This window comes from Caenorhabditis remanei, chromosome V (genome assembly GCF_010183535.1).
Source record: "Caenorhabditis remanei strain PX506 chromosome V, whole genome shotgun sequence".
Lineage (NCBI taxonomy): Eukaryota > Metazoa > Nematoda > Chromadorea > Rhabditida > Rhabditidae > Caenorhabditis > Caenorhabditis remanei.
The window spans coordinates 20,000,850-20,028,032 of NC_071332.1; the positions used below are offsets into that span (position 1 = coordinate 20,000,850).

The following is a 27,183-nucleotide window of genomic DNA, read 5'->3' on the forward strand; positions in this document are numbered from 1 at the left end:
TTAAACTTAAACACAGAGAATAAAGTATGCAAATTTCTCCGGTTACATCCAAGATAGGTGACTTGAATGATCAACGGAATCAAAAAACAGTCCACAGCCTTGCAAATCGCAGCAATCTGAAAGAAAAATTTCGAAAAAAATTGCATTTTCAAAAAAAAAGTTTTCCAGAAAACCTACCTGATGGATTGATAAATCGAAATTAAAATAAATTAGTGGGTTATAGACCTGAAATTGAATATAAGTAGAGATAATTACTCTATAAAATTTAATTACAGTTTTCTCTATTACCAGAACCGCCAACTGCCACAGCACATATCGTTGAGGTTGGTTGAGCTGTGCCGATGCCAAATGTAATAGTTTTCTTATACTTAAGGCTACAGGTAAATATAAAAACGCCGAGAACAATGTTATAATGTTCAGTGTTATGTAACAACCCTGAATTAATTTTTCTAATTGATTAATTAATTAACTAAAAATTATTGGCTCACCGCATACAAGAAGCTACCATAGTGTGCAGGGCATCGGAATGTTACATAAATTATAAACGCACCTTGCAGCATATAAAATAAATAAGTAAGACGAACAATTATCGTCATACTTTTTTGGGAAATGCTCAAATATTTTTCAGACGAAGGGTAGAAATATAGAAGGAATCGTTGTATTGCAAGAAGTGAGAGAAGTGTCTGGTTGACTTCACAGAAGAAAACTAGAGACTCCATGATAGGGAACATTAGAATTCCAACTATTATCGGAATTGTTCTAGAACTTTCTATTAGTACGGATTTTCTTTCGAGAGCATAAATAAATATTACAGTAATTATGAGTACCATTGTTAGAATTGTGAAAAGTATACTGTAGAAAACGAAAAGAAATTTGTTGAAGTGATTGGTTATTTGAAATACGGGTGTAGTTTTGTCCCTATTTCTGTTAACACGAAAAACGTGGACATAAAATGGGAATATGGCAACAGTCATTATAATATAGAAAAGTAATATTCCTACGAACAAATCCTCATTCGTCATTACTGCATCAAAAAACAAGTCGGTACTATTTTCGGCATATGAAACCATAAAGAAGCTTATATCCATTTTATTCTGGTGGAATGAGCAGGAAAAAGGAAAAATGAGGCCTTATTCAGGCACAAGAAAAAAATTGCGACAGGTGAATTAATAAATGTTTGATATCAAGTTTTACGTATTTGATGGTAACATACTAAGTTGTATATCAGGATTCACAAATCTAAGGCTTCACGCAAAGTTTCGTCGATTTTTGTGGGTTTCGTACTTAGCCAGGGGTTTGAACTGCTGCCGGACCTGCCGTTGATTCCATTTGATGCAACTCATTACTGGTTACTCTTGAAGATGGGAAGCAGGCACAAAACAAGGTTTTCAGAATGTTCTTCGGTTTTAATGAAACGAACATCGTTTGCAAATTCCGTCGGTTACATCCAAGGTATGAAACTTTGATCAAAACTGGGATCAGTGCTGCGTCGGTTAGCTTACAGTAGCATACAATCTGAAAAAGTATATATTATTTTACATTCTAAGGTTTTTCAAAGATGGTGAACCTGATCAAATGATGTATCCAACGAGAAATAAATGATGGGCATGAGAATCTGAAACTTTTATTTTTTTGTTGTTGTGTTGATTTTAACATTACTTACTATTTTCTCAGTCACAACTGCAATCAATTGCCAAAGAGCATATCTTTGTGGTTTATTTAGCTGGGCAGAGGGCAAGTGAGTGAATTTTTGAATACTATACATGATCGGAATGTATAGTGTAGCAGATGCAAGTACCAACACATTTAAGAAAACGTAGAAATTCTGAAACAAGAAGATTTTCAGCTGGGAACAGGAAACAGAGAGAGAGAGAGAGAGAGAGAGATCATTCATACCACGTAAATTTTCAACGCATTTTGCACTTTATTAAAGAATGTTCCATAAAGAATTATTGCTCCTTCGAAGTTCAGCAGTGCATACAAACACCATATCAGATTTTTCATAGTCTTTTCAGAGAAATCTATAAACTTTTCATAACCAGGCAGAAAATATAGAATGAACCTTTGAATTGATAAAATAGACAACAAGATTTGATTAACCTCACAAAGAATTGCAATTATAGCAAATGCTACAAAAAAGGAAAGGCCAAATATAAAGCCGATTGCACCACTTCGGTCGTCGATGAGTTTTAAGTAAATCTTGCCACAACAGTAGGCTACTACAACAAAAAAATAGCTGGCTATGACAGTTTTGAAGAGATGGTCGATTATAGGGAAGACCACCGTGCGTTTATCTTGCTCTTTGTTTTTCTGGTAGACATTAATGTAACAAGGGAAGATGGTGAAAACCAGTAGAATGTAACTTCCAAGTATATAGGTGTCGTGAATGCGATTTACGGTAGAAAAATCATGTCCTGTATGGTTGTATCCCGTTAATAAGGTATAGCTAAAATCCATTTGTGCCAGATAGAGAGCTGGTATAGGAATTGTAGAAGGTATCCTCCTGCTATTGCCTTGCTCAGAGCGTTTTCAGCTGTCGGGGCGTTTTTATTTTCTTCCTTTAAGGTCAAAACTTTATCCAGAATCTATTTATGCGTACCAGCTGCTCAACCAATTTCTAATTATCAAGTTTCTTCTATCTGAAAAAGATTCTTTGTAATAAAATTGTTATGCCTGGTAGAAACTCGACACCTGGTCGAACTCGAAGTGTCGCCAAGCTACGAACGGTCACGGTTTACGGCGGCTTCTTAAATCATCCGAATTTTCCGATAGCTGGCACGTTCCCTACTTATTATGGGTTTTTGCATGAACAAGCGAGGATGTGAAAGTTATTTTAATGAACTTTATTGATTGAAAATAAATAAAATTAAATGTGATTTAACTAACTAGTATGATTACTTTATCAGGAGCAGGTGGTCTTTCAAGCTACATAAATAGCCACAGAAGGGAAAACCTATGCAGTGTTTTAGGTTTTCAGGAAGTTTCAGAAGCACCTGAAATTGGAAGTTGACAGCTGAAAATCAGTTTTCACCCCCGAACCTTGTTTTCATGTCACTACTAACCATGTCCAACGTGCTCACCACCTATTCCTTAGAACAATTGAGTCTCTACGGTGATCCCACCTTCAAAACTGACCTGGTATACTATCTTTATATGGTAATAACTACAATTATATATACTTTTTATCTGCCGTTATATAGCAAGAATTATCGAGCTGCTAAACAGGATAATACCACCCGGAGTTTAGAGTTTAAAATCATTCATCACTTCCACGAAATCTATCTGATAATTTATATATTACTCTATCTGGTATTAACAATTTATATAATTATGTACTTCATTCGTAATCCTATATTTATAGAAATAGGAAATTCGATATGCTACTGGGTGTCTTTCGCAGACGGATTCTTCTGGCATACTTATCACTCGGTGGTTATTCTTTATTTTTTAATCCGGAAATGTTGTGATCTGGAAATACGACAAAAGCTTTTGATCTACCCCGCTTATCTGTTCAGTACTTTAACAGTAGCCACAACTGCATATTTGGGTAAATTTGGTTATTCAAACATTGTCGAATATGAAGTTGGAATTTATTTTATTATACAGACCAGTTTACTTTTAATTTCTGGAATCTCTTTAGCTTTCGGATACCAAAACCAGGAATCAAAATCTTCAGAAAACCACATGGTCACCCAAATTATAGCCTTGGCTGCTCAAAAATGTGTATGTCTTTGTCATTTTATCATCAGACACCTAAGACCATCTTACTTTCAGACCTACGTTCTTAGCTTCATTTTTTCCCTCGGATTGAGAATTCCAGCTTATAAAACCATTGACATGCTGATAATCCCGGTCACCATTCAACTGACATACTTGGGTTGTCATTATAAGGATTTAAAAATGTATCCATTCATCTTAAAATTGGGACCTCAAAGAATATCAACAACAAGTTTGAACTGAACACCTGGAATAATTAATTAATTTATTTCTTTGTCGTTTTAAAAAAAGCTTATTTTATTATCAATGGTTTGAAAATAAGAAACACTTTCCGTGGCGCAAGCAGAATTACTGTCGAAATGAAATCAATTTTTTGGATAATCATTATTTTATAAAATCCATACTTCTCTTTGAATACTATGTAAAGCACAGGAATGTACACCTGAAATCTTTTCCTGGGATTAGAATTTTTTCAGAAAACTGGTTTGTTTTATACACCTGACGTCGTAATGATTCTGAATCAGGTTTCAAAATCAAGGAATGTTTAAAATGAGCCGAGTTACAATCTTTATAATCTTTATTGTAACTCGGTTCATTTTCATCCAATTTGAATTTTAAAAACAGATTCAGAATCCTCACGTTTTCAGCTTTCTAGCGGTATAAGTTTTTATTTTGTTTTTCATTATTAGAAAGCTGAAGACATGAGAATTCTGAATCTGTTTTCAAATTTTGCCGTGGACCCAGTTACAAGCAGTCTCATATGGAAGTTACACATTTAGCAACTCCAATTGCTACCAAAGGCCAAACTACATACTTTTGAAATTTAGGCAAAGATTTAAGAATATGGACTTGATTTTACTTATTCGGACCGTCTCGACTTGCTGATTCCGAATATATGCGTTTCGTAGCCATAAGTCAACATTTGACGAAGTTTCGGTCGGTGAGTCAGTCTTAGATTTTCGTTAATTTTTGAAAACATCTAACTTTGTTATTTTCTGACGGATTCTGTTGATTTAAGGCTCAAAACTTGCAGAATCATACGCGTTTTTATGAAAATTACTAACAGATTGAGCTTCAGTATAAAAATGTGATATCTGAACACGGTACTGGGGAATCCCATTCTTTTCGAACTGACTGGAATATATTCAAGACTATACTGACTCGAACCGTGCTGACTTGCTGATTCCAAAAATATGCGTTTCATACCGATAGGTGAAAATCTGACTAAATTACAGATTTTCGAAAATTTAGAATTTTTTCTGCAGATGTTACGTATAAATAGATTCTGACTGAAGTTTTGTCCTTAAAGAAAGAAAATATAAAAGCCCCGACAGCTGAAAACGCTCTGAGCAAGGCAATAGAAGGAGGATACCTTCCACAATTATTATAGCACCTCTCTTTCTGTCTCAAATGGATTTTAGCTATAACGTACTAATGGCATACGAGAACCGAACAGAATATGATTTCTCTCTCGTAAGCCAAATTCAAAACTCTATCATTGGAACTAACATTCTACTAGCATTCACCATTTTCCCCTTATATATTCATGTCTATCAGAAAAACAAAGAGCAAGATAAACGCACGGCGGTCTTCCCTATAATTGACCATCTCTTCAAAACTGTCATAGCCAGCTATTTTTTTGTTGTAGTAGCCTACTGTTGTTGCAAGATTTACAAAAAACTCATCGACGACCGAAGTGGTGCCATCGATACTATATTCCTCCTTTCCATTTTTATAGCACTTGCTATAATTGCAATTCTTTGTGAGGTTAATCAAATCTTGTTGTCAATTTTATCAATTCAAAGATTCATTCTTTATTTTCTACCTGGCTCTGAGAAATTTATAGATTTTTCTGAAAAGGCTATGAAAAATCTTATATGGTGTTTATATGCACTGCTGAACTTCGAAGGAGCAATAATTCTTTATGGAACATTCTTCGATAAAGTGCAAAATGCGTTGAAAATTTACGTGGTATGAATGATCTCTCTCTCTCTCTCTGTTTCCTGTTCCCAGCTGAAAATCTTCTTGTTTCAGAATTTCTACGTTTTCTTAAATGTGTTGGTACGTCTGCTTGGTGGTTGGTGCATCTGCTACACTATACATTCCGATCATGTATAGTGTTCAAAAATTCACTCACTTGCTCTCTGCCCAGCTGAATAAACCACAAAGATATGCTCTTTGGCAATTGATTGAAGTTGTGACTGAGAAAATAGTAAGTAATGTTAAAATCAACCACAACAACAGAAAAAGAAAAGTTTCAGATTCTCATGCCCATCATTTATTTCTCGTTGGATAAATCAATTTATCAGGTTCACCATCTTTGGAAAACCTTAGAATGTAAAATAATATACACTTTTTAGATCGTTTCCTGCTGTAAGCTAACCGACGCAGCAATGATCCCAACTTTAATTCAAGTGTCATACCTCGGATGTAACCGACGGAATTTGCAAGCGATGTTTATTTCATTAAAACCGAAGAACATTCTGAAAACCATGTTCTGTGCCTGCTTCCCATCTTCAAGAGTGACCAGCAATGATTTGTATCAAATGGAATCAACGGCGGATCCGGCAGCAGTTCAAATCCCAGGCTAAGTACTAAATAACCTGAAATCTATTTCACGAGATTCAAGATAAGGTAGTTTGCCTCGAATTTTATTTTCACCTGATTATCATCATTCTAATCACATTCCACATTATCAAAATTCATCTATCTGAACATGCATTGTAATAAAGTTCTTTTACTTTATTAAAAAAATCATACTTGTGGACCGGGCCAACCCGCTTCAAACTAAGTCTTGTGAGCTGAAAAATAAACCAAAATGTAGCTCTCAGCGAGACCTATGTTTGTGACGTACTAGCGGGTGACTAGTGGTTAATGTATCGCTAGCAATGATAACGCAAAAATGGACAAAAAGCCGTTCTAACCGGGCTCGTGGGACATTAGCGAATGGTCATCCAGCCCGTCACAGTCATAGAATTCGTTGAGATTGAAGAAAGATGGATGATTTTTTTGGTTTATTAAATAGTATGATCCTCTGGATCGCTAGAAAGGTTCAACCAATAATAACAAACTCTTGAAATGTGATGAATATAGAATTCGATACATTAAAGATCATGGAGCGCAGGAAAAGTGGGCAGAACGACGGGAAGCAAGTGAACAATCCAATTTCTAACAAACTGCAAGACGAATACAGAAACTTGCTTGTTAAATTTCATTTTTTCAATTATTGAAACTACTGACATTTTTTTATTCTCCAACTATTGCCTTGCTCATAGGGGTTTCAGCTGTCGGGGCGTTTATATTCTCTTCCTTTAAGGTCAAAACTTCAGTCAGAATCTATTACCATCTGCTCAATTTACCAAGTTTTATCTATATGATGTGTCTTTGTAATACAATTGTTGTGCTTTCAAAAAAAGAATTTAATTGAAAATGAGGCTGCATTCTATTAAAAATCTAAGGTGTACTATTATGAAAAAGAAACTTTCAAATTTTTAAGGAAGCAACTTAAAGAGATTTAAGGATTTCAGAATCTCAAAATCTAAAGAAGTAGGAGTCTATGGATTTCAGAATCGCAGTATCACAGTGTTTTAATTTATTTCGTATCTCAGGATTTCAGGATTTCAGGATCTAAAGATCTAAGGATCTCAGAATTTCATAAACTAAGGATCGCTGTGGCTGAGAATCTTAGACCATACATGTCAACCGGGTCGGCGAGAAACAACTTCAAACTGAGTTTTATGAGCTGAAAAATATACCGAAATGTAGCTCTCAGCGAGACCTATGTCTGTGACGTAATACGAGCCGGATGGCTAGTTGGTGATGCACCGCTGGCAATGATAAGAACCAAAAACGCAAAAATGGATAAAGCCCATCATTCTGGGACCAAGAAATTAAAGTATCCCAGAATCTTAGAATCTAAGGATCTCAGTGTCTAACAATCTCAGACTCCGAGAATCATCCGGATTTTCCGTTCCCTATTAATTATGGGTTATTGCATAAAAGAGGGAGGATGTAAAGTTTATTTTATTTTAATTTTATTGATTGAAAATTAATTAAATTAAGTACGAATAACTAAAACGCATGATTACTGTAGCAGGAGCAGGTGGTCTCTAGAAGAGAGCCACAGAATGCTAAATTATGTAGTGTTTTCGGTTTTCAGGAGGTTTGAAAAGCACCTGAAATTGTTAGGAATTTTTAAATTCTAATTTGAAACCAGAAAGTCTAAGATCGACAGCTACAAATCTATATTCACCCTAAACCTTGTTTTCAAGTCAGTACTCCAACCATGTCCAACTCCACCACCTATTCCCTAGAACAATTGAGTCTCTACGGTGATCCCACCCTTAAAACTGACCTGGTATTTTATCTCTACATGATAATAACTACAATTTTATATTCTTTTTATTTGCCATTATATGAGAAACGAGTCCGGGTTGCAGATCAGGATAAAACAACTCCCCGGAGTTTAGAGTCTAAAATAATTCATCACTTCCACAGAATCTATCTGAAAATTTATATATTAATATATCTGGTAGTATTCATTTTTATAGTTATGTACTTTATTCGTAATCCTATATTTATAGAAATAGGAAATTTGATATGCTACTGTGTGTTTTTCCTAGACGGACTCCTCTGGCAAACTTATCATTCTGTGGTTATTTGTTATTCTTTTATGCGGAAATTTATTGCTTATAAGCTTATGATCTACGCCGCTTATCTATTCAGTCTTTTTATAGTTGTCTCAGCTACTTATTTGCGTTCAATTGGTTATTCAAAGAGAGTGGGATATATAGTTGTGACTTATTTTATTACACAGACCAGTTTACTTTTATTTTCTGGAATCTTCTTGGCTTTCAGAAGCCTGAATCAAAAACCAACATCTTCAGAAAATCACATGGTCACCCAAATTATAGTCCTGGCTGTTCAAAAATGTGTATGCCATTGCCATTTACCACAAGACACCTAAACCCTCAAAAATTCAGATCTACATTCCTGCCATCTTTTTTTTCCTTGGATTCTCCACGCTTGAAATAACAGCCTGCAAAATTATTGACATGCTGATAATCCCTGTCACTATTCAACTGACATACTTGGGTTGTCATTATAAGGATTATCAATTCAGAATCCGTATATCAAAAGTCGAATCTCAAAAAATATCCACAATAAGTATGAGTTCAATTTCTTAAAACTATTTTTAAAAAATTTTAGTTTTCGTAACATTTGTTTCATAATTAAATTTATCATATTTTTAATAAAAACTTTTATTTCAATCACTATTACACAGCAGGTGCAACATAAGAAGGGACTACGCGGTTTGATGATTTGATATTGCAGGCTAGATAAGGAAGTATAAGGAGAAAAGGAGTGAGTATAAGCTCCAGAAGTTGGCAGACAGTTAGATACTAAAATTTGGATAATTCATCAAAAATTCATCAAAAAAATTTGAAAACTTTACCTCCAAAAGGGGTTTGTCACAGTAGAAGAAAAAGAAGATTGGGAGATGGAGCTGAAATCGGAATTGTAATCTTTAGATTCTTTATATTCTCAGATTTTTAACTTTTTAGATCATTAGATCCCTAGACCTTTGGATTTCTATATCCCTTAAATCTCAACTTTTCAGATCCCTAGATCCTTTTTTACTTACAAATATTACAAAGCTCGTTGCCACCAGTTGCCAAAAAATATACTTCTCTATGTCACCCATTCCTCGTTTTATAATTTTTGGTATCCATAACACAGTTGCTATCAATAGCACTGAAAAATAGAAGATTTGATAGCCCTGAATTCACGAATTAACATAAAGTTGTACTGTAACTAACACAAACCAATAGACAATGTTGTAGCCGGGAATCAAATGTTTCAAACGAAAGCTGTAACCAAGTCATGAACACAAGAAAGCTATAAACTGCAAGTTTCAGCCAGTTTATGTGATTTGGTAAGACTGTCAAATAAGTTTTGAGATTTGGAAATGTTATAAATATTCTTTCTATGGCCATAAGACATAGAATTAAGTGTGCAGCGTAAGACATAAAAAAAGAGAATTTCATTAAAATTCCTGAGATGTTGGATAATAATACTTTGATTCCGAATTTTGGTGATGTGAATAACATTTTACGGTTATTTTCGAATTCACTGATATCTATTAGTAAGGATATGATAGATAACGAACAACCTAGAAAACTGTACACAAATGTTGTCCAAACATTGCCATAGAAAATTTTAAGAAACGAAAAATCAGGGATTGCATTGTCCCGTTCAAAATTTTTTCGATAAGTAAAAACGTAACATATAAAAGTTATGATGAATAATAAGAGGTATATAGAAACTATATATAGTAGTATTGTCTTACCCAAAAAACTTAAGATTTCAAGACGACATTCATCCAGTTCATAGCAGGGTTTCATTGGCGGAAATCGAAGAGAATTGACTGTGTGGAGCAAATTCTGAAAAAGTTTCTTATTTTAAACCCGCCGTTTTTCATTTCACCTGCCGTTTTTTGTTGAGGAAATTTAGAAGTTATTTTCGGAATGAGATTTATTACATCATTTTTTCATTATCAATGTTTTAAAAACAATATACACTTTCCGTGGCGCCAACATAATTACTGTCAAGATGAAATCAATTTTTTGGATGATCATTATCATCGAAACTTCATAAAATCCATACTTCTCCTTGAATACTATGTATATCACAGGAATGTACACCTGAAATCTTTTTCTGGGATTAAATTTTTTTCAGAAAACTAGTTTGTTTTATACAACTGATGTCGTGAGGATTCTGAATCTGTTTTCAAATTTTAGTTTTTGTCAAAATGAACTGATTTACAAAAATTTTTATAACTCGGTTCATTTTCATCCTATTTGAATTTTGAAAACAGATTCAGAATTCTCACGTCTTCAGCGTCTAAATCATATTTATACATTCATTTTATTGCATGACTGAAAAACTTGAATCATAAGGATTCTGAACCTGCTTTAAAATATTAGTTTATGTCAAAATGAGCCGATTTACAAAAATTTTCATATCTCTGTTCATTTTCATCCTATTTGAATTCTGAAAACGGATTCAGAATTCTGCCGTCTTTAACTTTCTAGCGGTAGAAGTCTCAATTTTGTTTTATATAATTAGAAAGTTGAAGACGTGAGGATTCTGAATCTATTTTCAATTTTTTGCTAGGATTGAAATGAAACAAGTTACAAGCTGTCTCATATGGAACTTACACATTTAGCAATTCCAATTGCTAGCAAAGGCCAAACTACATATTCTTGAAATTTCGGCAATGATTTAACACCAGTGGATAATGTCATGAGTATTATAAAAAGTAGAAATAAGTTCAAAAATATGAAGTATGAATAATAGACCAGTGGAGTCCAGTACCCAAAGGCTTCTGTCCAAACTCTACACAAAAAAAATGCAAAGACACCACACACAGCTTTCCAGGGATTAAATTTCAGTTTCTTCTCAATTCCAGCCCAATAATGTATCAGAATCCTTTGAATAGCCAACAGGGACCACCCGAACAGTGTCAGCTCGGAAAACCCGTTTTGTATCGCCGTCATTACGCAGACTCCTAACTGTATTATAGAGTACGCGCCGGAGCCTGAGTATATCGATACCGAAATCGCGAGAAGGAATATGCCGAGGAATAAAGTGGTCTGTGTGATTTTTAGTTTTTGTATGATCCAAGTTAGAGATGTAACTTTGTCGGTTTTATGGGATTCGGCAAATGTGAGGGGGTAGAGGAAAATGAGGAGTGATCTGATGATAAGATAAATGTTTTGGGAATCAGGGTAGTCGAGGAGAGGGTCGATAAACGAGGAAGACATTATATGATAGGAAATAAATAAATAAAGTGAAGCAAAATCTAGTGAATAGTGTGACTAGGACGCAAAGTATCAATTAGTATAACATCATATACTTTTCAGGGACATTTTCAGGCAGGGCTCATAGAAATAGAAAACAAAATCAGATTACTTTCGTCTAGTTTACACTCTTGCCAGGAGCATGACGGGAATTTTTTCTTAGATTTTTTTTGTCCTGTTTAGGTAAAAATTTTATAATATACATCTCATTTTATTCAGATCAATTGGAATAAATGTAAGTATGTATGATGGAATGAATGTAAGAAGTAAATTGAATTAGTTATCACATCCTCGCCCGTTCGTGTAGGAACCCATAATTCTTTGGCACTGTCTCAGCATGTGGAAAGTCTGGATGATATAATGGCAACACATTCAACACACCAACTGTAGACCTCAATTCTGCTAAACCAGGGCTGCGGCCGGGTATAATTTTTGGGGGTTCACCAAAGCCCAAGCTAAAGGAAATTATGATAAGTGTGACATAGAAATCTAGGATTTTGATGATAACTAGAATTTCAAACGCGCTAAAGTATATTGTGAGTAGAAAATAAAGAACTGGTGTGTAGATCTGAAAAATACTTTCATTATTTTTAATTAGCTGGAAGGGATCTTACTAATTTCAATAACACAGGCAAGGCGAATTGCCATACTACATACTCGGCGCAGGTCTTTGTGGAGCGGACGCCAGTAGAAATGGTTAAAATTGTTGTTAGGAGCAGGTATAGGTTGAAGATGAGGTAGTAGGTCTGAAAAAGGATCAGGTGTTTTAAGGATCTAGGGGTCAAGGGATCTGAAAGCCTAAAAGTCTAAAAATTTAGAAATCTAAAAATCTAGGAATCTAAAGATCTAGAAATCTAAAAATCTAGGGATCTGAGGATCAAGGGATCTAGGGATCTAAGATCTCAGGATTCCGGGATCTAAGGGTCTAAGGATCTAGAAATCTAAGGATCTAGGGATCTAAGGATCTAAGGATAAATGAATCTGAAAATCTAGAAATGCAAGGATCTAGGAATGTCAGGACCTGGGAATTTAGAGATCTTCGGATCTTTGGATATGAGGACCTAAGGATTTAGGGTTCTAAGGATCTAGGGATCTAATGATCCAGGGATCTAATGATCCAGGGATCTAAGGATCCAGGGATCGATCTAAGGATCTAGATATCTAGAAATCTTACAATAAACTCACCATCACAACTCCCGGATACCACCAATACCCCAATCCTTCCACTACCACTCTCAATATCAACCCGATCCTGCTTATCCAGAATACTGTAGACATAGCGTCTCCAGAGAAATTCAATAGATTCACTCTCTTCGGCCAATAATAAAGAATTATCCGCTGAATTGCCAACAACGACCACCCAATCATAGTAAACTCCTGAACAGTTGTGAAGCAACATGCGAAAATGTCGAAAATAATTAACCTTGACGGAGAAAAGCGTGGAGAGGCAAAAATAAAAAACTGTGTAGGAAACAGAAAATAGAGAACCAGTAGGGGTATCAGAAGTGCTTCCATGATCCATATAATCTTAGTGACCTTTAGTTTTTTGATCAACAAAATCATAGATGTCTTCTTATCTTTCGCAGCGGGTTCCGCATGGATCCATCCATAAATTAGCCAGACTAGGGGTGCCGTAATAATACAAATTAAGGGCAATACTTCATTTTCCAGAAAAGCCTCATGAAAAAATTGCACTGAGTTGTTCATAGACATTCTGTTTCTGAAAATGAAATCATAGAAAAGGAAAAAAGAATGGCGTGATTTAGACTAAAAATTAGAGGTTTTTTTTTGAATTTTGTGTTTTGATAAACAAAATGAAGTGATGTTAGAAAATATTTAAGGTTTGATGTTTGAGAGGCTCCGCGATATTTTGCGACCCCGACGGTTCGCAACTAAGTTCGTTTTGAAACCATGACATTTAGACACTGAAAACTCAGTTAAAATGAAAAAAAAATGGTTTCCAAACGTCCCGGTGTCTTGAAAAAAAAGGAAAATTCTGATTTCAAAGTCCCGAAGAATTCCGGTTTTAGAACGTCTTGAACTTAAACAGAGCAAAAATAATCAAATAAAGAAATTCCGTCATGCTCCAAGTGGCGAAAGCGTAAACTAGACTAAAGTAATCTGATTTTGTTTTCTATTTCTATACTCTGAATATGTCAAGCCTGAAAATTTGTGTTTCTATCAAAGTGTCCACTAACATTTCAGAAATATGATGTTACAAAAAAATAATTGGTACTTAGTGTCCTAGTCACATGAGTTTGAATTCTTCGCTTGATGAGGAGTGTCCGTACAAAAAAGTTGTCAACTACAAAAATAAAGGTCTACCTTTGTTCTGTATGGTTTATACAAATTTTACTTTGTGGGACAATCAGTCATACCGGAACACCTTCTGGTCATTTTCAACGGAAAAAAGGCAAAATGTACAATATCTTGCTGCACGGTACTGTACACACAATGATATCGATAATATTCCATTGTATACTCACTTTGTGGATTCTGCATTATATAATAATAGGTTGCAGCTGAAAATTTGAAAACTGCATATAGTCGGAAGGACTTGACACGGGCAATAGCCTAACCCTATCCACCTGTTTGTTTGTTTGTCCAGATGTCCACTCGGACCACACCCTCCAGTCGAACGCTATTTGTTGTTTGGACATGCGTTGTGCACGCCGTCCACCGCCTGCTTACCTTGCCGACCTCTTCCTCTCTCTTCTCGTGTTCCCCGTCTCCTTTTCCCCAAAAATTTTGGTGTTCAGAATCGATATGCCGTTGGCAAAAGAGAAAACGTCTACTGTCATGTTTGCTGCGTCTCCGTCGAATCTCACGCTCTTTTTCCATTGTTTTTTTCTGTTTCTTTTTCTTTTGCCAACCAAATGAGAACATCGGTTTTGGTGTTCGTTTGGCTTGTTTTTCGAGTGTTCTTTATCGAAATTTATGAATTTTTCGAGGAAGGACACTTAACGGATAGCGTTTTTTTAGCCCTTTTAGCCTATTTTGAGCCCTTTTTAGTCCATTTGCCATTTCTTGGTTTTTTTTGCCTTTTTAAATTCTTTTTAAAGCCATTTTTCAGCCAATTTTATACCTTTCGCCTTTTTTGCCTTTTTAAGCCATCTTCAGACCATTTTTGCATTTTTGAGCCATTTTAGCCTTTTTTGCCATTTCTAACCCTTTTAAAACCATTTTAAGGCCATTTTCAGCCCTTTTTAGCCCATTTTTGTATTTTTCGTCATTTTTAGTCCTTTTTCTGCCGCTTTTAGCCGTTTTTAGCCATTTTTATCATTTTTTAAGCTGTTTTTATCCCGTTAAGCCCATTTTAGTCCTTTGTAGCCGATTTTCAGCCAATTTTAGCTGCTTTTCACCCTTTTTAGCCAATATTAGGTTTTTTTGAAGTCGTTTTTAGTTCCATACACCCCATTTTTCTATATTACAAATACCTAAAAATATTTTTAAAAACTAGAGCAAAAATGACAAAGTTGATCGACCTCAATGAGGATGCAATGACTCATATTTTGGAGCGTTGTAACTTCCTGGATGTGTAAGTTTTTCAAATTAACTTTTTTCGTTTTTTTCATATTTGAAATTTTCAGACAAATCCTCCGTCGTACTTGTGGTGCTCTGCGAGACCACATCACTAAAATGCCGCCAAAATCTTCAATTTCGGAAATCCGGATCAGAATTAATGATGGATCTATTTTTCTAAATCTTGGAGCACAGTTGAATGTGGAGTACCACGATCACAACGGAGGATGCCGAGTTGTGGCTCAAAAACTGGATTTGCCAGCGGAAACCCGTGTAAAAGAGGGTCAAAACTATATGGAACTCTTCATAAACGATTTGAAAACGGTTATGGAGTATCAGCGACAAACTTCTCTGGACGACTTCAAGATTGTGACTGGAGAAGACCAACTCGTACCTTTTGAGGAGGCGTGTACCCAACTTATGGCTCGAATTGCAGATATCCTCCCATCTGCATCCATAAAATCCAAAAAACTATTCATCAAAGTCTGGAACGAGTCTCAAATCCTCCAAGTCTTTCCCCATTTCCACACGAATTCGCTGGAGGAGCTTGTCCTGGAATCCGTAAGAGACCCTCTAACCATGGATTGGCTGGAAATTGATGACTATCTGGAAACAAATACCTGGGATAATCTGAAAGTGATCAAAGTGGATGCTATGATGCGCCGTCCAGTTTTCCACTTTCTTCACTGTGAGAGAGTGGATATGAAGTGCTTCAAGCTGGTCAGAAATGATATCCAACAGATTAAAGCGGTATGGTTTTGGTTTTTCTAAGGATCTAAGGATCTACAGATCCAGGAATCTGAGAATCTAGGAATGTCAGAATCTAGGGATCTAGGGATCTAAGCATCTAGGGATCTGAAGATTCTGAAATGAAAGGATCTAGGGATCTAAGGATCTGAGAATCTGAGGATCTAGGAATGTCGAGACCTAGGAATCTAGAAATCTAATGATCTAAGGATCTAAGGATCTAAGGATCTAAGGATTTGAGGATCTGAAGATCTGAGGATCTTAGGATCTAAGGATCTAGAAATCTAGGGATCTAAGGATCTAAGAATCCAAGGATTTTAGGATCTAAGAATCCAAGGATTCTAGGGATCTAAGGATCTAAGGATCCAAGGATCTAAGGATCTAAGGATCTAAGGATCAAGGGATCTAGAGATCTAAAGATCTAGGGATCTAAGGATCTGAGGATCTAAGGATCTGAGGATCTAAGGATATAAGTATCTAAGGATCTAGAGATCAAAGGATCTAAAGATCTAATGATCTACGAATCTAAAGATCTAAGGATCTAAGGATCTAAGCATCTAGGGATCTAAGGATCTAAGGATCCAAGGATCTAAGGATCTAAGGAACCAAGGATCCTCAGATCCAAGGATCTAAGGATCAAGGGATCTAGGGATCTAAAGGTCTAGGGATTTAAGGATCTAAGGATCGAAGGATCTAAGGATCTAAGGATCTGAGGATCTAAGGATCTAAGGATCTGAGGATCTTAGGATCTAGAAATCTATGGATCTGAGGATCTAAGGATCTAAAGATTTGAGGATCTAAAGATCTAAGGATCTGAGGATCTAAGGATCTAAGGATCTGAGTATTTAAGGATCTAAAGATCTGAAGATCTAAGGATCTAAAGATCTGAGAATTTGAAGATCTAAAAAAAAAGATCCCAAAACATCCTAGTACTTTTTTCAGGCACTCCTAGCGTCGCCCAGTCTCCACAAAGTGTTCGTCATTCACTTCGAGTCTAGATTTCCAAGATTGCCAGAACTGGAAAATCAGGAGCTTAACCAGTCGCGATATGGTCTGGACGACATGGAGTTGGAGTTGATTCTGACTTTCTTCTACCATCGACTTGAATTCCGCTTTGTCTCGCGGCGCCCAAATGTTCCAGTGCGATTGCCGGTTGCTCAAAATGTTTAATTTTGATGTCCTGATTTTTTAAACAATATTCTGTACCGCTAATAATAATAACGATAATAAAGTCTGAACCTTTCACCCGTTTCGAAATGTATTTGGTCCGCAAACACTGTTACGCAAAACTGCAGACAGGTCTCATAGCTATCTTTCCCTTCTTACCCCTTCAAACTTTTTCCCAAATTTTCTCCCAATTAAGAAATGTCAGCCAATCTTCTTGACGTACCAGATTTAGCGATGACAAATATTTTGAACTATTTGGATTATCCAGTTATGTGAGTTCTGATTTCTGTCCTATTTTCCATATAAAAATGAAATAAAATTTTTGAATAAAAAAATTTTTTTTTTCAGCCAAAACGTCAGAAAATCGTGCAAGGCCCTCCGACGGTTCATCGACACCGCTAGAATCGGTGCACTTCCCGACTATATCATGCTAACCGATCTTCATGAAACTGTATATCTCCAAGCAGTCTTTAAATCTGACACAAGTTTGAGAATAAGCGTGTTTTACAAAAAGGAGGGCGATGGGTGCCGAATCAAGTACATAAACGAAAAGGACAAAGAGGAAAAAGAGGAAAAAGTGAAGGTTCTGGAAAATCAAGACTATTTGGAGTCATTTTCGACGGACTGCAAACTTTTGTTGGCCAATGAAAAGATTGTTTTGGATGAACTCGAAAACATGGCTAATGAAAATTCCATGTTGAAGATAATCGAAGATATTCTGAAGACCAGAAATCAGATGATTCAAATCAAAAAAATATATATAACAGTTGCGGACGATACGGAAGTGGCAAATCTTGTGCAGTATACTAATCCAAATCGTTTGGAACGTCTTCAAATTCAAATAAATGATAATATCTCGGAACTTCCTGAAATTGAGAAATTACCTCACTGGAGACATGTCGAGGAATTCCAAATTTTCTCGGTCCTCTCTGAAGTTCATCCTCAAAAGTTCTCGCATTTTACCAAGTGCCATCTCAGATGTAAAAGCGTCGATACAGAAACAGTGAAGGCCTTGCAAGAGGTGTTTTTTTTCTCATGCGGTATTAACCATATCTATATTTTCAGATATTTTACCAGACTACAAACTACAAAATGGAGTTCCACCTGAGCACCGATACTAGTATTCACGAAAACGTATTTTTCGACCTACTGGGGCATGTAGAGCTATTTCGGAATGCCGACTATCAGCATCAATGGTTTTTTAGAATTAAAAATAGTTCTGAAATGGTGCTTCATATAGCTATTGATCGGACCCGCTGTCGTTTCAGATTCTCTGAAAAATCGAGAATCCCGAATGGTTTTGAAGTTATTGGATGAAATTTAAGATATTTTTGTAATATTCCAATATTCAATAAATCCTTTCAATTCAAGCGCAAATACGACAACAATGAAGTGAAAAGGGAAAAATAATGCCAAAACACAGAAGGCGGAATAAAATTACATTAATTAGAAGACAATTTCGATCTTATTTTGCTGTAAAAAGACTCTGAAAATGATTAAAAATGTGTTTTTTTTGTTTTTTTTTGGTAAAAGGGGGCCGGAATCAGCCGGGCCGAAATCGGAAATTTTTCGGCCTGCCATTTTTTTTGAACTTTTGAACTTTTTGAATTTTTTTCCGAAAATGTCTAGTTTTTAAAATTTCAAAACGCTGAAAAAATCATAATCAAATAGTTTTCTTCCACTTGCCTCCGTCATTCTTCCAGCGTCCACCACAATAATTACTCTCGTGTCACGATCGAAATACTTTCTTATCAGTCGTTTCTTCAAATTGCCAAATTGTCGGTATCATTCATTTTCCACCTACTGACTATTCATCAAAATGCTATTTGTCTTTATAAGACGAGTCAAATATGACCCAAATGCGCCAAAACCTCACCCGATCTGGTTTCCAGCGTTATTCTCGTCATTTCTAGCGTTGTGAAAATTGTTTAGGCCTTTTTAGAAAAAAAATCATAGGTTTAGAAAATTTTCGGATTTTGGGTCTCACCACGAAAACACTAAAATCCTTGTATCTCAGCGAGTTTTGAGTTTTGAACAAAAACAAAAATACTGTTATAATCAACAAAACAAGGCGGTTTAGAAAAGTATAATTATGCTTAGGTTCCAAAAATTTTTGAAGTTTGGGTCTCACCACGAATACACTGGAATCCTTGTATCTTAGCGAGTTTTGAGTTTTGAACAACAATAAAAATACTGTTATAATCAGTAAAACAAGGCGGTTTCAATTAGAATAAAATTCATTTCTTTTTCATATAATTTAGTTTTTTCCAGAACTATCTAACATCTTACTCATGGACATCCACCACTTTTATATTAATGTGTATATCTATTTCAGTCAATTTCGTAGTACTCATATGGTCATTTGTCTTACTGTAAGCTACCCATGTCTGTCTGTCCGAATGTCTTCAAAAATTTTTCAGAATGTTGATAGAAAGAAGAACTGGATTCACTAATACCATACGAGTATGCTTCTGGATTATCACAGCTCTCACTTTTCTCTGCGGAGTTTTGGTGGTGACCGCATTTATTGTGTTTGATGTTGGATTGTGTTGCAAGCTGAAAGGGCATGGAAATCTTTCGGTAAAGTTAGATCGATTTTCTAAAAAATTTAAATCTTCTTTCCAGTTTGGCTTCTCGATTGATTTCTTGTGGCTCGTGGTGGCGCTCTACGCTTTGTCATTCTTTATTTGGCTGTTATTTGTTTGGAAATATTTCTATCATTACATTCCTACTCGTTTCCGACAACAGCAAGGTTATTGATGACAAAAATGAAATTCAAATAAAGTTTTTATAGAATAAAATTTTTTATAAACAGTTTTAGGTTAATTATCAATTTTCCCCATCTGGGTACAATGGATGTCCAATCGCGCTGAAAATTTCCAGATAAATACATTTTTGAATTGAAAAAAAACTAACAAATCCAAATTAAAAAGCTTGATTCGAGTCTTCCCCTTGTCCTCCAGTTCATGCATATCTTCCTCATTCAACTCGTAGTCAAAACTCGATATATTCTCTAGAATTCTCAGCGGATTCACACTCTTTGGTATTACCGAAATCCCATTTTGAGTCAAAACCCGTATAAGAATTTGCGCCGGGGACTTCTGATACTTCTCGGCTAGTTGAAGAACAAGAGGATCCAGTAGTGGGTCCCCATCCGGCCAATTGCCATCAGGTCTTGAAGATTTTCTGCCGGGGGAGCCAAGAGGCGCGAAGGCGGTCAAGGTGACTCCAAGCTTCCGACAGACTCTTTGAAGATTCTCCTGTTGCCAATAGATATGGCATTCCACTTGGATGTTTGCAGGTTTCACGTCGGCTAGGTCATAGAGGTGCTCGAGTTGGCGGGCGCTGAATCTGGACACACCCAGGGCCTGAATTTTTGGTTTTATAATTCAAAATCAAAAAAAAAACTCACTCTTAGCTTCCCAGCATAATAAAGTTTCTCCAATTCCCTCCAGGTATCAATATGAGTGGTCTTCTCATCAAAAACTAATTTCCCTTTGTCATCTGTCAACGGTATCCAGCTACCTTCCTGATGTTTGCAGGGACACGGGCAATGGATTAGATATAAATCAATATAGTCAAGTTTCAACGCGCCCAGTTGACCATTCACACACTTTTCAACGTCTTCAGGAGCGTGCGCGACGAGTGGAAGTTTAGAAGTGATGAAAATCTCTTCTCGTTTTAATCTTCCAGTGGAAATGTACTCATGGAGCACTTCTCCAATGATATGCTCGTTTTTGTAGATATGGGCAGTGTCTAGAGATTGGAAACAACAGGAATTAAAAAATAGATACGTTAAAAGCTCACCAATAAGCCTGTAGCCTGCATCTAACGCCGTTCGAAGCGATGTTTTCAGCTCTTTGTCGTCTTTGACCTGCCACGTTCCTAATCCGAAAATTGGGAGCGCGGCGCCAGTGTTTAGAGGAATGGAGGGAATTTTCATGGTGACTCAATCTGTAAGTGGGAGAAACAGACAACTAAGGAGTGAAGGGAAATGAAATAAAATGATGTTTACCTGATAAGAGAGCAGGAAGAGAACTGATAACGGAATTTTTGAGTGAAAAGTTGCGACATATCGTATTCTAAAATTTTATCAAATGAGAATTGTACGTAAATGTTGTCAACTACAAAAATCAAGATTACTGACACCATAGCATTGCTATTCGCTGCGTAGCGACTCAGAATCAGTAGTAGCAAGAGAATGCCGCTCTTAAATGCCGCTCAGCGCGTCATTATCATTATCATTTTAATTTTCATTATCATAGTAAGTTGCTCAGAATTCCTGATAGCCAAGCTACATGAAAACAAACCTTACCAGAGCATTGGCGGGAATTCGAATTTTCAATATAAGATTTTCTTGAACACCATACTACATACATTTTTCCTGCTGGAGCCAAGTAAAAATTTGAATGATCACATTGAAAGTTCGCCGCTTGGAGACTTATGATTAATTATGCGTCTAGGAAGAAAAGTGAAAAATAAAAATAAATCACAAGGTGTTTTGTTGTTATGATGGTTTATTTATAAAAAGTTTTGGGTAGTGATACATTTTCAGATGCAAAAATGAGATAGGGATTGTGGTAAGTATACATAAAAAAAGATGACCAATAATTATGGCTCCTCTCTATGAGTTGAGTTTTCCCGATCCGCTTTCAACTGAGCAAGATGGGCCTCCCGGAGAATCGGCTCCGCGTAGCAGAGCAAAGCAATTGTGAAGACTAGTGAGCTGAGAAGCAATATGCCTTCGATTCGGAACTTTTGTGAGTTACGGAGCCGACGATTTTCACGATCCTTGTACCGCTGGTGCTTTTGAAGGGCACGGAGCCGTCGGGGGAGAGGCATACCTGAAAATAGGAAGAATTGGCATATAACGGAAACTTTTAGACAAACCTTTTTTGGGTAAAACTTCCGGGGAAATGGATAAAAGTGCAGAATGATAGAGGGAGTGAATATTGCCATAGTGAAGAGAGAAGGATAGATGAAATAGTAAAAGAGGAACGGGAGACGCAGAGAGAGCCTAGAGCTTCTAAAAGCGAGAGGGGGCTAATTAGTAGAAGGGGACTCAAAATAGAGAGTGTAATAGGTTCCACGGGTTAAAAATCTCCAACAAAACGCTCAATCGCATTTTAAACCACTGGATAACGGGGAGTAACCCGAATACGCGACATTGAAGGATTTTGTTGTCAGCTAATCAAGTTTTTCTCTGAAACTGGTGTATTCCAAAGCGAGATTTGTTCTTATACAGCTGAGGATAGAAAACTAAAGTTCAAGGATTACATGGAGATTGGTGACCGGTGGTATTGATATAAGAAGGGAGGAATTGGGAACAACGGCGACTATCAAATTGGAGGATGGCCAGTTTCAGATGAATGTTTGGGATTACTAAATTGATTTTTTTAAATGTAATATTCTTTTGAATCTGCGATAAACCCCTTTTGTGAGAACTTTTTAAAGCAGCACCTGATTTCCCTGGACACCTAAGCCTATAGGCTTGAGTCTTCAATCAACTTATGTCAGTTAATTACCATACAGTTTCTTTAATTGCTTTCTAATTATCATTAAGATAGTTTATGTAGATGATGCATTGCATCTGTCACGTTACGAGGATTTTTAATTTATTTTACTCTTGTGGTTTATATCTTTTTATTTTTTCTAAGATAACAACTTCAATAAATGTCCAGTTCAGTCCATCTACAAACAATTCCATTATCCCATGTCGTAATTAGCGCTTGACAGGTAATTCACCATCTAATATGACCCTGCTTTGGGTTTCTGAGTAAACGGGACCCACATTTTCCCTCTATAGATCCTCTCTAGTCGTCCTCTTGTTCTTTAGTCAATGCTAGTCTGGGGAAACTATGAATCCCTTTTCTCTCCTCACGCTACACGATAACGAACTGAAACCCGACCTCACCGAAATCTACATTTTGGTATATCTTTCAGATCATAATATTTGGTTTCAAGCGAGCTACGCCGGCCTGTTTCGCAAGTTTGGTAAAGAGCTTTCATAATACTTTTCATTCCATATATAAAACAAAATACATTAAATTAAAAAGATCAATTTAGTCATCCCAAACATTCATTTGAAACTGGCCATCCTCACATTTTATAGTCGCCGTTGTTCCCGATTCTTTCTTTCTTATATCAATGCCACCGGTCACCATCGTAGTTTTCGATTTCTCCACAGTCTCCATGTGATCCTTGAACTCTAGTTCTCTATCCTCTGGCGCAAAAGAACAATCCACACCTCGGAATACTTCAGTTTCAGAGAAAACTTCATTTGCCGGCAACAAAACGCCTAAGTGCCGCATATTCGGGTTACTCCCAGCTATACAGTGTTTTAAAAAGCGATTGACAGTTTTGTTGGTGATATTTAACCCTTGGAGCTGGATAGAGCAACTGTTAATTACTAGCAAGGTGTCGAGGTCGATGATTGCAGGCTGGCGGGCAGTGAGGATCACAATCTCAAAGTTCTGAAGCAGAATTTTCTGAAAGTTTTCTGAGAGACCTAAAAACATGCTAAGAACTTTGGCGGACTGTAAATATTGCACAATTTGCAGACAGCTTTCCGCTGATAATTGATGTTGAATGTGAAGCTGATTGACATCTCCAATCGCTTTATGCAGGATTTCTAGATTTAAGTTTTCCGGATTACATTGAAAGAATAGTTTATCGATTTCCTTGCGGCCCAACACTTCTAGAAAATGTTGCACCCAGTTGTTCACGGTAAATCCTTCCTTTTTCCACAGAAAAATTGGTATCTGGTCATCAACCCAGGTTCGGGTCTCCAGATAGCACGGCTCATCCAGCATGTCATTTGTGATATAAGCATCATTGACGTTGGTCGAGAAATACCAGTCCTCCTGATTGAAATCTAGTTTCCAAATACTGAAGGAGACTTCCTCACGGATATGTATATAAGTTTTTCTGATTTGAATTTTGAGAGATTTCACGAGGGTCTTGGTACGAGCAGATAGTGTAGAGAGGGCCAATCTGGAAATTTTTTTGTTATCGGGTGGGGTGGTAAGACTCACTGATAAAGGAGTTCCATATTGTGGAGAGCGATTTTTAGTGGTTTTTCAGGGAGTTTAAGGAGCGGGAAGCTGGGATTCATGGTTGGTTGGAAAATGAATGAAGACGGAGAAACCTGAATAGGAAAATAAGTGATGATAAGATTAGGTAGGTCTCTAGAATTTTATGATAAGATAGTCTTGGGGGCGGGGCCTGTCCTGGCGGCGTGACCATCTGTCCTGACTAACCTCCGCAGTCGATGCGGCATGCATCTACCTCTCAGTCTTCGCCCCTTAACATGACCCCATTCCCCCTCCTAACCCTCCCCATCAAGATTCTCCAAGATGTAGTACAGAATTTGAAGGTTAATGAATTGTAAGTTTAGTATTGATCATAACGTCACAAATATTTTTTTCAGAATCACCTTATCAATTTTATCTAAACGCACCACAATTCTTGTCACTCCAGACAACTTCATTGTGGATTCAGTAAAGGCAAAAATTGATAATCATATTGCATGGATCAGATTCTATATGAATGTAGAATATGATCAGCCGGATGGGTTATTTGTCATGAAATTAAATACAAACGCTATGGGATCCCTGAAGTTTAAATACATAACTCCCTGTTGGAAGGCTGATCGTTATATCAGCAATTTCCGGACTGAAAACGATAACAACGAAGAATATACATGGGACTATGCAGGAAGTTCTATTGGGAATTGGATAAACCATCTCTTCACTGTCACGAAGTCTCATATTGATTGGATTTCTTTCAATAATATAAATGAGATATTCAATTTGGACTCAATGTTCTCCATTTTCCATCATTTTCAAAACGAGCTGAGAATGGATGACAACATCAGTCATAATACTGAATTACGTATTCTGGAAAAATTTCAGCCAGTTAAACGTCTTAAATTCAGTTTAGCTGAGAACAACCAGCAAAGCTTACATAAGATTTTCATGCAAAACTTCGATCAGTTGGTGCTTTATGACGTCCAAAACTTGATACTAGATGATTTACTACTCACGAATAGTTTGAGTATTACTTATTCTCATTCTAATCTGACTTGCAAAGAATTGAATCGATTCTTGAAGTTATGGATGAGACATAAAGCGAATCGAAGGTTGGAGCACTTGGCGTTCAGTAATTTTCAAGGATTTAATGAACGATCCTTTTTCAAAGGATTAAATTATATCACACTTGACGACGAGGAGGAGAGAATCTTTGAGAATAAGCGGTTCCCGTATTCTACTGGCTTTTATAAAATTTATGTTTATGGCGGTTTTGATATTATGAGAGACGATGGGACTCGAATGGCAATTCATGCTTGTAGTACCGATCTGGAATTTTTTGTTTGGAATTAATTGTTAATTAAATCAAACGTGAAACATATTGATATAAAAATTGTGTTTTTGAACGTTTTAGTTGGGTTCTGATTCGAAGAATTCAATTTCGAGGGCAGTTTAGAGCAGCATCATAAAAATGCATTGTACCTGTCACTTTTTACACATTTTTTTTGCGTAGCTTGTAGTTTTGTCCAATAATTTCCAAGCCAGAAAAGTATTATGGTCTTTTCAAAAAATGATACTTCAGTGGACCGAAGGATGTTGTAAACACCAAAAATGACAGAACCATTAGGTAAGAGCAGGTGAAGGGCAGATGGGCGGTCGGCTAGGAAGATTATGATGCAGGTGCGGGGAAAGCCAATGGAATAATTGAGTAGGTGTTAATTAGCTGGGCGATGCCTTTGTGTAGTCATCAGGAGACCATCTGTCAGCGATTAGCTTAGATTGTCATATACCTATTTCAATTATGACGTGTGACGTGCATTTCTAATCTTATTTTACAAACTATAATGACAGTTCAATTAAAACTGACGAACCAATAGTTTTTTTTCAAAAATCACCACTATAAAATCCACAGTACATGCGACACCACCACGAGTTAGTAGATAGATAGTGCCATGTGTATAAGAGAGGCGTGACCATCTGCTTCGGGGGCGGAGTCATCTGTTCTGGGTGACTCACCCAAAGGGGCGTGACCATCTGTTCTGACTAACCTGCGCAGCCGATGCGACATCTACCTCTTAGTCTTCGCACCCTAACATGACACCGTTCCCCCTCCTAACTCTCCCGACCAAGATTCTCCAAGATGTAGTACAGAATTTGGAGGTCAATGATTTGTAAGTACATATTTGTTTGGTATTGATAACGCCAGAAATATATTTTTCAGAATCGCCTTGTCAGTTTTATCTAAGCGCACCACAATGCTTGTCACTCCAAACAACTTCTTTGTGTATTCAAAAGAGGCAAAAATTGGTCATATTGTATGGATCAGATTCTATATGCATGATTGGTTATTTGCCATACAATTAAACACAGAAATTGTGGGACCCTTGAAATCTATCTCTGTGGATAATGTCAAAATATATCTGGCTGGAGTCGATCACGACGAAGAATATGCATGGGACTATGCAGGAAGTTCAATCGGAAATTGGATCAAACATCTCCTCACTATCAAGGAGCCTTATATTGACATTACTTGCAATGATAGTATTGAGAAATTCCATTCGGACTCGATACGTTCAATTTTCCCGATATGGAGATTCAGTTATAATTATCAATTACGTATACCGGAACGATTTCAGCCGGTTAGACGTCGTAGGCTCAGTTTGAATGAGAACAACCAGCAAGGCTTACATCATATGTATTTTCATGCAAAATCTCGATCAGTTGGTGCTTTATGATGTCCAAAACTTGATACTAGATGATTTACTACTCACGAATAGTTTGAGTATTACTTACTTTAATTCTAATCTGACTTGCAAAGAATTGAATCGATTCTTGAAGTTATGGATGAAACATAAAGCGAATCCAAGGTTGGAGCACTTGGCGTTCATTCATTTTCAAGGATTCAATGAAGAAACTTTTTTCAAAGGAATCAATTATGTGACAGTTGACGAGGAGGAGGAAAGATTCTTTTGTGAAGAGAATGAGCGGTTCACATATTCTCATAACGGATATCGAGCTTATGTTTCTGGTGGTTATGATATTAAGAGAGAAGATGGGACTCGAATGTCAATCTTTGCGTATGTTAACCATCTGGAATTTGTTGTTTGGAATTAATTGTTTATCGAATGAGATTAATTGTA

General features: G+C 36.5%; 11 protein-coding genes across 11 annotated transcripts; 6 read left to right on the plus strand and 5 right to left on the minus strand.

The window, feature by feature from the left end:
• Nucleotides 1-1,284: 1,284 nt before the first annotated feature.
• GCK72_021490 (uncharacterized protein) lies at nucleotides 1,285-1,765 on the minus strand (the record flags this gene model as incomplete). Its single annotated transcript, XM_053734300.1, has 3 exons — nucleotides 1,285-1,515; nucleotides 1,568-1,615; nucleotides 1,664-1,765. 3 exons carry the CDS (start codon nucleotides 1,763-1,765, stop codon nucleotides 1,285-1,287), a joined length of 381 nt encoding a protein of 126 aa, XP_053583213.1.
• A 4,005-nt stretch (nucleotides 1,766-5,770) lies between these two features.
• Nucleotides 5,771-6,308, plus strand: GCK72_021491 (uncharacterized protein; the record flags this gene model as incomplete). Its single annotated transcript, XM_003104458.2, has 3 exons — nucleotides 5,771-5,929; nucleotides 5,979-6,026; nucleotides 6,078-6,308. 3 exons carry the CDS (start codon nucleotides 5,771-5,773, stop codon nucleotides 6,306-6,308), a joined length of 438 nt encoding a protein of 145 aa, XP_003104506.2.
• Nucleotides 6,309-11,862: 5,554 nt separating this feature from the next.
• Nucleotides 11,863-12,947, minus strand: GCK72_021492 (uncharacterized protein; the record flags this gene model as incomplete). The annotated part of the gene is made up of 3 exons (XM_003104515.2): nucleotides 11,863-12,147; nucleotides 12,194-12,325; nucleotides 12,765-12,947. The coding sequence occupies 3 exons, from the start codon at nucleotides 12,945-12,947 to the stop codon at nucleotides 11,863-11,865; spliced, it is 600 nt and encodes a 199-aa protein (XP_003104563.2).
• A 2,099-nt stretch (nucleotides 12,948-15,046) lies between these two features.
• GCK72_021493 (uncharacterized protein) lies at nucleotides 15,047-17,018 on the plus strand (the record flags this gene model as incomplete). Its single annotated transcript, XM_053734301.1, has 3 exons — nucleotides 15,047-15,117; nucleotides 15,170-15,851; nucleotides 16,791-17,018. The coding sequence occupies 3 exons, from the start codon at nucleotides 15,047-15,049 to the stop codon at nucleotides 17,016-17,018; spliced, it is 981 nt and encodes a 326-aa protein (XP_053583214.1).
• A 195-nt stretch (nucleotides 17,019-17,213) lies between these two features.
• Nucleotides 17,214-18,136, plus strand: GCK72_021494 (uncharacterized protein; the record flags this gene model as incomplete). The annotated part of the gene is made up of 3 exons (XM_053734302.1): nucleotides 17,214-17,287; nucleotides 17,364-17,995; nucleotides 18,081-18,136. The coding sequence occupies 3 exons, from the start codon at nucleotides 17,214-17,216 to the stop codon at nucleotides 18,134-18,136; spliced, it is 762 nt and encodes a 253-aa protein (XP_053583215.1).
• A 1,300-nt stretch (nucleotides 18,137-19,436) lies between these two features.
• On the plus strand, nucleotides 19,437-19,775 carry GCK72_021495 (uncharacterized protein; the record flags this gene model as incomplete). The annotated part of the gene is made up of 2 exons (XM_053734303.1): nucleotides 19,437-19,595; nucleotides 19,641-19,775. 2 exons carry the CDS (start codon nucleotides 19,437-19,439, stop codon nucleotides 19,773-19,775), a joined length of 294 nt encoding a protein of 97 aa, XP_053583216.1.
• A 69-nt stretch (nucleotides 19,776-19,844) lies between these two features.
• On the minus strand, nucleotides 19,845-20,958 carry GCK72_021496 (uncharacterized protein; the record flags this gene model as incomplete). Its single annotated transcript, XM_053734304.1, has 4 exons — nucleotides 19,845-19,884; nucleotides 19,932-20,383; nucleotides 20,428-20,771; nucleotides 20,823-20,958. 4 exons carry the CDS (start codon nucleotides 20,956-20,958, stop codon nucleotides 19,845-19,847), a joined length of 972 nt encoding a protein of 323 aa, XP_053583217.1.
• A 668-nt stretch (nucleotides 20,959-21,626) lies between these two features.
• GCK72_021497 (uncharacterized protein) lies at nucleotides 21,627-21,857 on the minus strand (the record flags this gene model as incomplete). Its single annotated transcript, XM_003104530.2, has 1 exon — nucleotides 21,627-21,857. One exon carries the CDS (start codon nucleotides 21,855-21,857, stop codon nucleotides 21,627-21,629), a length of 231 nt encoding a protein of 76 aa, XP_003104578.2.
• A 1,220-nt stretch (nucleotides 21,858-23,077) lies between these two features.
• Nucleotides 23,078-26,931, minus strand: GCK72_021498 (uncharacterized protein; the record flags this gene model as incomplete). Its single annotated transcript, XM_053734305.1, has 2 exons — nucleotides 23,078-24,008; nucleotides 26,837-26,931. The coding sequence occupies 2 exons, from the start codon at nucleotides 26,929-26,931 to the stop codon at nucleotides 23,078-23,080; spliced, it is 1,026 nt and encodes a 341-aa protein (XP_053583218.1).
• GCK72_021499 (uncharacterized protein) lies at nucleotides 24,325-25,396 on the plus strand (the record flags this gene model as incomplete). Its single annotated transcript, XM_053734306.1, has 2 exons — nucleotides 24,325-24,401; nucleotides 24,445-25,396. The coding sequence occupies 2 exons, from the start codon at nucleotides 24,325-24,327 to the stop codon at nucleotides 25,394-25,396; spliced, it is 1,029 nt and encodes a 342-aa protein (XP_053583219.1).
• GCK72_021500 (uncharacterized protein) lies at nucleotides 26,138-27,157 on the plus strand (the record flags this gene model as incomplete). The annotated part of the gene is made up of 3 exons (XM_053734307.1): nucleotides 26,138-26,214; nucleotides 26,265-26,682; nucleotides 26,882-27,157. 3 exons carry the CDS (start codon nucleotides 26,138-26,140, stop codon nucleotides 27,155-27,157), a joined length of 771 nt encoding a protein of 256 aa, XP_053583220.1.
• Nucleotides 27,158-27,183: the final 26 nt, after the last annotated feature.